Source organism: Arachis hypogaea, chromosome 9 (genome assembly GCF_003086295.3).
Source record: "Arachis hypogaea cultivar Tifrunner chromosome 9, arahy.Tifrunner.gnm2.J5K5, whole genome shotgun sequence".
NCBI classification, from domain to species: Eukaryota; Viridiplantae; Streptophyta; class Magnoliopsida; order Fabales; family Fabaceae; genus Arachis; species Arachis hypogaea.
Genome location: NC_092044.1, coordinates 116,825,206 through 116,838,686, shown reverse-complemented (window position 1 = coordinate 116,838,686; position 13,481 = coordinate 116,825,206). Strand labels below are relative to the sequence as shown.

General features: G+C 30.8%; 1 protein-coding gene across 2 annotated transcripts; it reads right to left on the bottom strand.

Annotated features, from left to right (window-relative positions):
• Positions 1-508: 508 nt before the first annotated feature.
• On the bottom strand, positions 509-3,358 carry LOC112712434 (trihelix transcription factor DF1). Of its 2 annotated transcripts, none has more exons than XM_025765324.3 (2): positions 2,775-3,358; positions 509-1,903 (listed from the first exon to the last, which is right to left on the bottom strand). In XM_025765324.3, the coding sequence occupies exons 1-2, from the start codon at positions 3,056-3,058 to the stop codon at positions 586-588; spliced, it is 1,602 nt and encodes a 533-aa protein (XP_025621109.1). In that variant the 5' UTR covers positions 3,059-3,358; the 3' UTR covers positions 509-585. The 2 variants fall into 2 exon arrangements, with proteins under 2 accessions (XP_025621109.1, XP_072059721.1); XM_072203620.1 differs by having other exon boundaries at positions 509-1,899; positions 2,809-2,953.
• Between the last annotated feature and the right edge of the window lie 10,123 nt (positions 3,359-13,481).

Sequence of the window (13,481 nt, the reverse complement as noted above, 5' to 3'; positions counted from 1 at the left end):
AGTAGATATAGATATAGAATTGATAAGCAGGGAACAAGATTAAGCATAAGATGGTGATGAAAGGCTGACAAAATTAAAGCAACATTAATAAGGGGGTGAGGGCAGAAAAGGTTGACCCATTAGAAGGTGATGATGATGATGATGATGATGAAGTTTCATTCATCTCATTTCTTTTCTTAGTACTGACACCAATGAAGAGGAGAATTGAAGCGCATACATCACTACCTTTGTGAGAGAGAGGGGCAACAACAACAACAACTGCTGCATGCTAGTGTTTTAGGTTCCTTTCAGAGTGAGGTTACTCACACAACTCACAAGATTCCTTCTCTCTAGGGTGGACCCTCCCCTTTCAAGGGTTTATGACTCCATGTGTGATGCTGGCATTTTCTGCTTTCGGAAGGGCCCTCTTCCACTGCAAAAGTTTCACTCACTGTCCCTACAATTTAAGTCTCCCTTTTATTTTCCTTTTCTTTCCTTTCTATATATATACTTCATCTTCTCATTCATACTGTTCAAAATTTATTTTTTACCATTTATAAGAAAAGAATGTTTTCTCTACATATTATTTTTTCATTTCATATTCTATTATTTACGCACAATATTTATCAAATTAACAGGATTTAATTTCACCATATCCAGCTTGTTCTTCTCCCTGTAGAGAGCGTCGAGCTGGTGAAAGTAGGGGCAAGTCTTGGAATCTTCTGGCCTCTTCTTGTTGCTCTCTTTGACTTTCTTGAAGTATTTGTTGATGTTCTCCCACTTCTCCTTGCACCTCTTGGCGTTTCTGTTGTACCCGAGCTTCTTCATTGATGATGAGATCTCTTCCCATAACGGCCCCTTTGGCCCGTTTTCTTGGTACTTGGCGTCCATGCTTGTCCTCAGCCGTATCAACGCTTCGACCTCCACCTTTGGCCACCTCGACGAGCTTCCGCCGATCGACTTCTCGCCATTGTTATTGTCAGCACTTTTCACGATTTCCATACTTGTCACTACTTGTTGCTGCTGTGGTACTGTCGGTGCTGACGGTGCCACAGGCTGAGCGGCAACCGGTGCAACAGCAACCTGCGTTACTGGGATAGGTTGTTGCACCGGTACTGGAGGAATCTGTGGTGCATTTGGTTGTGATTGCGGTTGCGGTTGTGGTTGTGGTTGTGGCTGTGGTTGCACAATGCTGATCGTATTATTCAATGCTTGTCCTAGATTGTGCTGTTCGGCAATCTTCTGCAAGAATGACATGACGGCGGCGTCTTTGGCGGCGGCAATGGAGCGTTCCTGAGCGAGAATCTCCCTCTCTCTATTAATCCTTTGCATCTCTTCTAGCCTCCAAGATTCCTCCCTGGCCATGCGATCACGCTCTCGCTTCTCCACGGCTTCGAGGAACCTCTTCTGAAGATCCTCCTGCTTCTCGATGACCTCCGTCATTAGCCTGTGGAAGAAGTCCTTCCACTTGCGCTTCCTCCTCCGCCTTCCTTCCATTGATTCGTCGGAATAAGTGGAGGAAGAGGTGGAGTTGGAGAGGAGATCGGTCGGGATGGTGGTCGTGGATGAAGAAGGGAATAGTAAGGTAGTAGGGTTTGTTGGTTGTGGTGGTGGTGTTGTTTGGTAGGAAGGGATAATTGTTGTTGATGGAACAGTGACATGTGTTGTTGTTGGTGGTGGTGGTGGTGGTGGCGGAGGCGGAGGCGGAGGAGGAGGCATTGGCGTTGGTTTAGGAGATTGATGATGAAGAAGTGTTGTCTGGGACTGATTCTCAAGGGCTTCTAACTGATCAAAGAAGCGGTAAGTTTTGCCATCTGATTTACCAGTTCGACCTTCTTTTGTTCTCTTATGGTACTTATAAACGTTCTCGAATTTCTCTTTGCACTTCTTGGAACTTCTCTGATACCCAAGCTCTGCCATCTTCCTATAACAACCAAATGGCCCCCCCGAACAAAAACAAAAAATGAAATTAAATGAAGGTAAAAGATGAAAAAGGTTTTCCGGGTTTATCTTATTCTTATCTCATCAAATTCAGCTAAAAGACAAAGGGTTAAAAACGCATAAGATAAGCATAAAATAAATGTTATGTGCTGAATTTCAGTAACTGAAAGAGAGAGACTAGATGGGTGAACTTTGTGAGTAGCAAGTTTCTTTTGTTATAGTAAAACAGAATCCTCATGAATTGTGATGATCAACCCAAGAAAAAGAAGAGATAAAATGGGCGCTTAGCTTCCCATCATGAAAAACGCGTGAACCAGAGTTTGGGGATTTTGTAATCTAATATAATCTTTGTGAAGGAATTTCCCACGGGAGTGGGTAACTGAAAATAAAAGGAAGAAATCTTGCTTTTCAAAACTCAATTCAGGTCGGTAACTTATTTGGAAAATAATAGGACATACACAAATCAAAGTGAAATGTCAGAAAAAAGCTAAAAATTATAGATGCTGTTACAGCACACATCTCAATTCTTTTTTACAATAATTTTATGTCCAAAAGCAACAAGAACAAAAGGAGAATTTTAAGGGTAAAATAAAAAATTAAATTAAATACAAAAAAAACTACAGCAAAAAGAAACAAATCCAAATGATAGAGAGAGCACCTTAAAAAAAAAAGAATAAAACAGAAGAAGAAGATAGTGGTGGAAGTCATTTCCAATAATATTAAAAATTGAATCCTCAGATCTCCACATCCCATGATTTTATAAAGAAATGAAATCCCCGGAAACTGATTAAGTGAAGTGAGAAAGTAGAAGTAATGATATTAAAAATGAATAGAATTATGAAAAATGAATGAACCTGGAGACTTGTTCCCACAAAGGACCCTTAACACTTGCCTCTCGAAAGGCAGCTTCCATATCGGAGCGTATCCGTAACAGCGCCAAAGTCTCTTGCCGCGGCCACCGGTTACCGCCGAAGCTGCTGCCACCTTCTTCTATATTCCTCCCTCTTTCATCGTCGCCTGAATTATTTGATCCGCCACCGCCACCTGATGCTGCCACCGCTGCTGCTGCCGCCACTGCATCATCGGAAGCACCACCACTACTTCCTCCACCTCCTAATAGTGCTGAGTCCCCAAGCATGGTTCTCTTTCTCTCTGTCTCGCTCTCTTCCTTCAAAACAGCACCGCAGCAATATTACAGCAGCAGATAGCAAGAGAAAAATAAAAAATATACACACGAAAAAATAAAAAAATAAAAAAAGGTGAATTCTTCGAATTTTTTTTATGCGGGTTTTTTATTTTTATGTATGTGCGTATTTATATAAATGTGGATGTATATATATGATGAAAGCTCTGTTTCTCTCTCTATCTCTATATATATATATCTCGTGGTGAATTTTTTTTTTTAATGTTTTTTTGGTGGGATCTGAAGACTTGTTTTCTTATCTATCCTAATAATTAATAGTGAGAATAAATAATGGGCTTTCTTCTTAGCTTTACATTATTTTTTACTTTTACGTGTTTCTTTTTCTTCTCTTTTTTAGCAGTGGAATCTTCAGTCACTTTACCTCATATGTAATGTTTTTTGTCTTTTAATTTATTTTTATTTTACTAATTTTAATTATTTTGTTGGATATTGGTAGTAGCATTGCATTATCATATGTCATGTAGGCTAGGTAAATTCGCCTGACTTTGCTCAAAGTGGCACAGAAAAATATACGAAGTCAGTTAGCATTTATTTTATTAATTTGAGTGGAGTGGTGATTATTTTTTTTATAAAAATGATTTAAATGAATAAAAATAAATGGATTCAGAAATATTTGAACAGGTGCACAAAGAGACGATGGAGTGATGGAGATAATAAGTTGGTTTTTGTCTGTCCAGCTATTTTTAGTTAAAGGCCGGCCCCTATATATGTCACCTTTTCTTTTTTATTTTTTAAACTTTTACCTAATTTTCTGATTTAAAAAAAAAATCAATTTTCCTTCCTTTTCTTGTGATGAGGATGAAGAATTGAAGATTAGCTTTGGTTGCTTTTTTTTACTTTTGGGATGTGTTTTTTGGATTTCATATAATTACGTGGCGGTTCGGCACAACATACACTCTTTGTGAAATTCCCGAATTGTCCCTAACATGGTTCCTGCATTGACCTTTAATCATTGATGCTAATCTATCCTATATTTAATTTACATCAGCTTGTTTATGATCTGGGTTTGTTCCCTGCATTTCACAGCTTAACTATTTTTTTTCCTTATTTTGATATATTTTACAAGGATGATATATATGTGACTTGCCCAAACTGCCCCTGCTTTATAATAAATTAGGAAAAAGGGAGAGGGGAAAAAAAGATGAAATTTATTTTGAAGTGATGGTTTTATTTTCAACTTGTTGGCTAGAACTGTGGTACTCTACAATCTACATACATGTGGCTTTTGGGGTCCTACAATGAGTGTGACAATTGTATTTTGGACAAATTCTCCTTCACAAAAAGGGAGAGAAGAAAAATGGCAAATTTTACATCTTTTCAAAAATATCTTTTATCATGATTCCACTCACTTATCAGAATTTTGCATTGGGGACAATAATCTTCTAAAATTATGTCACACAACTGACTAAGAAGATATTTTTATACTATATAATAACACATATTTTGTCAGTTTGATAGAGAATTTTAATTTGCATGGTTTTTATAAGAAAAGGGAAAAATTAAAGTGGTGTTAAAAATTATGAAATGGACGAAAAATTTATATCTTTTTTTTCTTGTTAAGTGGGAACCACTGTTGAATGGAACTAGTTTGATGGAGGTCATGTTATTAGGCCAAGTTATTTATGAACAGAAGTAAATGGTGGCCAATTCTGTTGGGTCTGTGACCTACCGTAATAAATGGCATCAAGCTTTTGAAGGCCGTGATATTGTGATCAAAGGGTGATTCCATGGAGAATTATAGCTTCGTTAAAATTTCTTCAATGTAATTATATATTGGTACGTACGATACCCATTTTCCAATACACTTTTTTTTTTAATTCCTAACGGTGTGCATCAGGCTCTCTCATCAGTGAATATTAAAACACTGGAGTGCTGCTAATAAAAATGGATAAAAAAATTTCTCATCAATTAATTAACAAGTATTCGTAGTAGTATTTTACGAAAGGTGGATATTTCATTCAAAAATGGAAGATCAAATTCACATTTTATATTCTCATCTAGTATTCTCTAGCTTAAAATTAAAAGTACTCACCCTAGAATTGTAAAACACCTCTTTCTATATATCACTACTAGATATACTAATACATCATATATCATCAGGTTATAAATATTTTTACCCTGAATGAAATATTGTTGCATTGTGTAATTACCACCTCATTAAATTATATAATAACATTTCAGTCAAATTAGCTATAAACCAATTTAATTCAAGTAATCTTGCAGGAAATCTGTTTTAATCAGCAAAATAATAAAATTAAGCAATAATTAGCTAGCAAATATTCTACATATTCAAACATTTTAAAATTATACTTAGTGATATTTATTACAAGTACAAGATTCATATTATTATTAGCTAACTATTTGTTGATTTTTTTTTTCAAATTTATTCAAATCCCAATTCTTGAAAAAAAAAATTAATTTTCATTTTAAAAAAAATTGCTAATGAGATTTTAATCTAAAAGCTTAGCTTATACATAATACGTAAGCTCCTCACTATTATAAATTAAAAAAGATCACCATTAAATAATTTCTGTTGGGTAAACCAAGTCGTGTTAATTTAGTTGGAATATAGTAAATTAGGGTAATATTTTCGATAGAATTTAATACATTAACATTTTAATTAATACATTAACATTTTAATTAATACCTTTTTGACTCATTAAAATGTATGCTAATGATCATTAGAAAAATAATTATTATTATATTATTCTATAATGGATTACATTCTGACCTCAAACATATTGATATGATGCATTGTAATGTCAATTTATATTTTTTTTCTCAATTATTTTTTTAAAAAATATTATGTAATCAATCATATACAAATTAACTTAGCTTTAATGAATATTTATGTTAAAATTTGTCAATTATTCTAATATTTTATTTTATATATTTTTAATAATTAATAATAATTATTATTCTTTTTTATAATTTAGTGAGTCAATTATCAATAATAAATAGTTCTAATTTTTTAATGGGTTATATTCTAATATGTTGATGTGATACATTTTATTCTGATACAAGTTTGGATATCTCGCTCTTCTCAACCTTTTTTAAAAAAGTATGATGTAATTAATCATATGCAAATTAACATTTAATGATTAATTATATTGAAGTTTGTTAATAATTTTAATATTTTATTTCATATTATTTTAGTCGTTATCATGCATGATTCATTCTTATATTTTCGTGAATCAGTAATTTTAATATTTTATTTTATATCTTTTTATTAAAACAATCACAATTTTTTTTTATATTTCTGAGAATGCTATATATAATATTTCCTTTTACCATTCATGATGAGTATAAGTTTTAGAATCAAGTACATGTCATGTTAATACTATTTTTTGGAAAATATTATATATTAAATAATTAAATTTGTTAATATTTAATGATTAAATATGGTAAAATTTATCAATAATAATAATATTTTATATTATTTCTTTTTAATAATTACCTTAATTTTTTATATATCTCTATAATATTCTATATTATATTTTTAAAGAATTAAGTATTTCTTAAAATATTCTAAATCGATAAAAACAATGGGAACCTATTTTCATATAAACTTTTATGATAAAGAAGATATATATTTGCCTTCAATATCCTTTTATTTAAAAAAAAAAGAAAACATGATGAAACCGTCGTCAAACAAATTGATTGGTTTTTCTGTAATTAATTTTTTTGGGAGGAACCATTTTAATTTGGTCATATATTCTGTATCAAGAGACAATGGCTCCTACCGAAAAACAATTATGGCTCCAGCGCTGTGCTATATGTTATGTTATGTGAACGTTGCGTTTCTCTTTCGAATTTTAAATTCCCTTTGATCGTTGCACTTGCACTTTGAAAATGACTTGATGTTGTGATAAGGTTGTTGAATGTTGAATTGAAGGACTTGCTTACACATTTTTATTTTTACCATTTATATATTTTCTTTTGTATTCTTCTATATTCGGTGTATGTATTGTTTTGTCAATTTGGAATCCTATTAGGAACCATTGTGTTGCATGAGACAAATCTTATGCTTCCGGAAAACATAATTGCTTCAAATTGTACACTGTAATAAATGTTTTAACAATTCCTCTCTTCCTAATAAATACCGTTTTAATATAATTATATATGTATTTTTTTACTTTATTAGTTTATAAAATTTAAATATATAATAATTAATTAATAACGATTATATTTTATGAAAATATTAAGAGTGTTTGGTATATAAATAATATTTTTTATATTATAATAAATGTTTAAAACAAATATTTTTTTTTGTTTCTTTTGTCTTTGGTGAAATATCGCATAATCCTTGTTATTGCATACATGCATTTAATATCTAAGGGTTATGTTTGTTTACATACACAAAATATTTAAATAGGGACATATAAATATAAAAGTATATTTAATAGATAAGATAATATATCTAAAAATATTAAATTAGTATATTTTATATTTTTTAACAAAAAAAATATTAATAAAAATATGATTTATTTTTTATTTTTTATCAAATTTTTATAATTATATTTTTTATTATTATATAATTTTTTTAATTTTTTATATACAAAAATAAAAATAAATTAAATTTTTATAATTTATTTTAATTTATTATAAAAAAATACTAAATTTTGTGTCCTTATCACTTCTATCTTATTTTTAATGTCCTATATGGTCTTGTTTTTAGAATCAAAAGCACCATAAGTGTCCATGGCAAAAAAGTTCTGTTATTAGATTCTCATATGTGGTTAAGGTTTAAGCGAGTTGGAAATAAAGAAAAGAAAATAAATTAGAAATTCGCTCTATGTTTGTTCCTAAAAATTTCTACCATCAATTTACTAAGTCAATAATTGAGTCTAAAATAAAACAAATCAAGTGGGCAAATGCAAGCACATATATAATGCAAGCGTGGGACCAACTCAATGAATATAACATTTAATGCATATAATCATCAAGGATTTGCTTTTCATTTAGGGATCTATATACAAATTATAATAACACAAATTAAATTTACAAATTACGGAACGAATAACAATAACGTGCGAAGGGCATTTTAGTCAAACCGTCAGAGGAATAAACCAAGCAATGGGTAATGGTGTGGCACCTTGGTAAATTAGTAATGACAGGTGGAGCTAAGTTAGGTTAACATCAATAGGTGTGGCCATGCCCCTCTCTTTTGTGTTATGTCCTTTTTTTTTTCTTTTTTTTTTGCCTCTCTATTTATTAAAATTTTTCCCTCAATGGATTTTGAGAAGGTGAATCATATTCTATGTGCTTCTAAAGTAATTTAGAAAATTTCCATTCGGAATATGCATAAAAAGTAAAAATAATGATTCACATTACTTAATATCTTATTTTTTTTATTATTGATTTTGTGTTATAAGACCTAAGCAATAATGAAGAATGTGATATTTATATTTAAATTCTTTTTTTATGAATTTATATATCATTATTAAATAAAGTGCATGATTTTAGTCTTTGATCAAGAAAATTACATTATACAAATGAATAATTTAATTGCCACCACTAGTTGTAAAAAAAAAAAAAATAAAGTTATATTTTGACATAAAAAAATTATCAGATAAAAATATAATGTAAAAGTATTCTTAATGTTAATAGTTTTAAAAGGGGAATTATTGTCAATACTTTGATTGATGAAACTTTTTTATGCTCAGTAATGACCAAATATCAATCATTTTTATTTATAATTATTAAGTGTCAATAATATTTTCTTAATCACTTTTCTTTTTAACAATTAGTGATCATAAAAAAAGTTTTAAACCTTTTCTTACAACTAATTAAAACTTAAATAAATATTGATTGGAAAAAATGCACATTATTGGAAAAAAAATAGACATGTACTCCCCCTCCCCCCAAACTCAAAGTGGAGATGAAAGAGAAAATTTACAAAAGTTTAATGAACATTATTTATTTTATTGAAATTCTAATAAAATAAAGATCAATTTAATTTCATTTAAAAAATATATATAATGATGATTTCTGTAAACAATAATGTTATACGTATAAGTATTTTTGTAACTAAGTCTAATTAAATTAGTATAAATCCAACAGAAAAAAATACCTGCATGTATCATTGTTCTTTTTTCTGTACTTTTTCAGCATAAAAATATTTATTGGAGACCATAAAAATTTATTAATATTGCATATAAATTTTTATAGATAGAACAAAAATTTTTGTACATAGCAAAAATTTTATCGATATAATATAGAAATTTATAGATAGCACAGAAAATTTTATCTAAATTTTTTATTCAAACATATTTTGGTTATTGGATAAGTCAATTGTCTCTTTAAAATTTTTATGCTATGCACTAAAATTTTTATATTATGCACCAAAGTTTGTGTTATGTATCAAAATTTTTGTGCTATGTGTATTTTATCGTTGAGTGTCAATATTCTAAACATGTGATTTTTTAAAAATTTGTGTAGTAGACCAAAATTTTTGTGCTATACATTAAATTTTTGTACTATGAATTAAAATTATGTGCTTTATTAGTTTTATGTATATAAGAGAAAAAGATGATGAAAAAGAAGATGACGATAATGATAATGAAGGAGGATTGGAAAGAAAAAAAAATGAAAAATAAGAGAAGAAAAAAACGATAACAACAACGATGACAATGTTATTGAAAAAGAAACGCGTAAAGAAAAAGAAGAAAATTATATTAAAAAAGAAATGTACATATTTCACTTAACTAGAATTTGATCTGGTAAATTTATTCCTTAAAATACAGAGAATATTAAATTAAGTAATAAACATGTTCGAATAATTAGGTATTTTTTTTATTGTCATAAACTAAAATATTAAACATTAAATAAAAAAAAAATATATTACCAGAAATTTTCATATATGCATAAATCACAATTTCAGAATGGAAGCACCACACGAGTTTAGTCAACAATATTGCCCAAATAAATTAATATGGATGTAATATTTTTCATATTTTTATTTGATAATATTTTGAGGTAAAATTCAAGTAAGTTAGGTCTTCACCTAAATTATGATTAAAATGTATGATAAAATTTGCATTGAAATTAAAGTGTATTTTTTTAAACGCATTCGCAAAGGATTTGAACGTAGTCCACCAAAAAATCAATAAATAAAAATGGAACGTTTAATATAATATGAAATCCAAAATTCCAAAGTACACGTAATATGCTTTTCAGATATGAATCTTTATGTATTTTTTATATAAGTATTATAATCAGAAAAAGTAAATCCCACAAACAATTTTAGTATCCCTTAAGAATAAGTTAAGACACAACAACACATGCATATGTCCCTCTTCATATCTTTCGTTCATTGAACATGAAAGGTGGAGTATCTGATTGGTTAATATTAACTGTGAATAAAGGATAGGAGCTTATGTACACAAAAGTGGGTATCTCATCAATCATCATAGCACTTCCCATACCTTAGCTTTAATTTTTTCCCCCCATTTTTTTTCACATTCTTTTATTCTAATTTTTTTTCTTTTCAAGACATTTTCAACCACAAATTCTCTTAGCCACACTACTTGTCATACTAACATAAAAAATAATAGTTGTTAGATTTTACTGACTCGGTTAGTTTTATATATTTAATCACAGACAATATAACAGCAAATAGTGACAATTTATAAAAGAATGAGAAGAATGAGTGTGAATTATATATTTGAAGCATGTGTGTGGTAATGGCTTTCTCTTTCGAGAAAGAGAGACTCCTCAATTACAAAATAGTATTACATGTATGTCTTTTGTGATTTACTCTTTTTTTTATTTATTTTTTTTTTACTAAGTTTGTTACATAACCAATTCTGCTATTCTCTCGAGCAATATTTCTCTGCAACATACCTACTTCATTTTTCATAGTCTCTTATTCACACTGATTGCCTCCTCTTTCTTTTTGCTCCTCTATGCTGCTGGATCACTTGGACCGATCTCTTTCTCTTTATCCATATTCTCCTCAATTGGAAAAGGAGTTGTACTAGGTAACATTCATTACAAAAAAAAATATGGTAAAAATGACGTTTTTTTTTATATTTACGGCGGTTTGAACCGCCATTATTACTAAGAACGACAATTTCAAAAAGCGACGTAATTCTGAGAGTCATTCTAGTTATTACGGCAGTTTTCTAAAATCCGTCACAATTTTCTAAATTAAAACGACGATTTTTAGATAGATTAAAATGACGGTTTAAACTGTCATTATTTTAAAATAAAATAGCGTTTTCTGGTTGATTAAAACCATCGTTATTTTTAGGATAAAAACGACGATTTTGGTTGAATAAAATGACATTTTTGAACTGCCATTTTTATCTTGACAGAGTGTCATTTTGGTTGGTTAAAATGACATTTAAAACCGTCATTTTTACTGAGTTAAAACAATATTTTTAGTTGGTTAAAACGACATTTTTAATAAAGTACCATTTTTGTAGTGATTGGGCTCGTATCAATTACTTCCCCCATAACAATGACCTTGTCGTCAAAGTCCTCATTAGGATACATCTTCAATAGCTCAGCTCGGGTTATCCATGATGCCTCTTCCCGTGAAGTTCCTTGTTATTCAACCAAGACTTAGACCTCTTTGGTTTCATTGTCCAGCTGAATGATGCAACTATCAATAATGGCAGCTGGAAGTGGTTCGAAGGGAATTGTGAGAGGAGGATCATGAATAGGAACTCCACTTGAATGTTCACCCATATATTCCTTCAGCAATGAAACATGAAAAACAAGATGTATGGCACTTCCTTTCGGCAGCTCCAGTTTGTACGCTATTGCCCCGACATTTTACAACACCTTAAAAGTTTCATAGAACTTCTTACTCAGCGTCAAGTGACCTCGACTCCTCGAGCAATGACAGAACCTTGTCTATATGGCTGTAGTTTTAGCAAGACCCAATCCACTACATTAAAGACGTTTTCGCGTCAGTAAGAATTATCTCTCTTTTTCATATGGGATTGCGCCTTCTACAGATTATAAAAGAGCTCTCTATCTAACACTTCCCTAGCACACATCAAATCATTAACATCTTGAACAAGAGAAGTGCCACTAAGATACCCCAGAATGGAACGAATAGTAAAACCTTATAATGCTTCATGTGGTAACATCTCAATTGTAGAATGGAAGGAATTGTTATAATAGTATCCAGCCCAAGTAAGGTAGGATATTAACTTGGTTGGATAAGCATGAGTAAATACACGCATGTACTACTCAAGAGTGTGATTTACTACCTCAGTTTGGCCATCAGATTGAGGATGGTATGCAGTACTATATAGTAGTTTGGTTCCGCAAACTTGAAAGAGATGCTTCAAAAAATAACTTTAAAAAAGCAAGTCACGATAAAAAAAAACTATGATAGCTGGAAAACCATGGTACCTAATCATTGTATTGATGAATTTCTGAGCAACTGTCTTAGTAGTAAAACATGTTTTCAAGAAACAATTCAAATCGTTTGACTGAATCTATCGACCACAACAATAAAGGCAATACGACCTGTAGAATTTGGTAGCTTGATGATGAAATCATACTCAAATCATCCCAGGGTCTTATTGGTATTGGTAGGGGTTGCAACAACCCTTGAGTTTTAGCTGTGACATATTTGGTACATTAGTAATCTCTATAGTGATCAATGAAGTGGATGACATATGATGCATGTGTGGCTAGAAAAATTAACTCTACCACACCTTTGTAAGTTTTCAATATGCCTCCATAGCCTATTGTGGCCGCACAATAAAAATGTTGGAGAAGAAGTTCCCTCGGATTTTCAAATTTTGGCACCCAAAATTTTTCTCTGTACAAGATTAACCCATCATGGATACTATAGTCGGAAGAGAGATCACCTTTAATTTCTGGAGCCTTTCTTATAACAATAACAAAACTTCTACCTCCCAAGTAGCCCAAAGAAAGGTTCAAATAATATATAATTAGATTGCTATGAATGCTTAGAAGTAGCACTTCTCAACCTTTTCATGTCTTGACATTGCATCAACTGCTTTGTTGAATTTTCTAGGCCTATATTCAATGTCAAATTCGTATCCAAGAAACTTTGAGAGATAATGTTGCTATTTTGGGGTAAGAATCACATGCGACATCACCTTCCGAAGCCCTTAGTAATCTGTCTTGATAGTAAACTTTCACCCCAAAAGATAGTGCCGCCATTTTGCAACTGCTTGAGTTATTGCATATAGTTCCCTTACATATGTTGATGCTTGTGCTAATCTAACTCCAAGCTTCATACTAAAATAAGCTATAGGGTGACAATCTTGTGAAAAAACCGCCCCGATGCCGGTGTTAGACGCGTCAGTTTCCTTAACAAACAATTTTGAGAAATTTGGAAGAGCAAGCACAGGAATGTTCGTCATGA

Excerpts from the sequence above, each read along its gene's own strand:
- LOC112712434 (XM_025765324.3), bottom strand. The coding sequence starts at position 3,058 with ATGCTTGGGGACTCAGCACTATTAGGAGGTGGAGGAAGTAGTGGTGGT. Across the intron at positions 1,904-2,774 it reads TTGTGGGAACAAGTCTCCAG|GAAGATGGCAGAGCTTGGGT; the intron begins GTTCATTCATTT and ends TGGTTGTTATAG.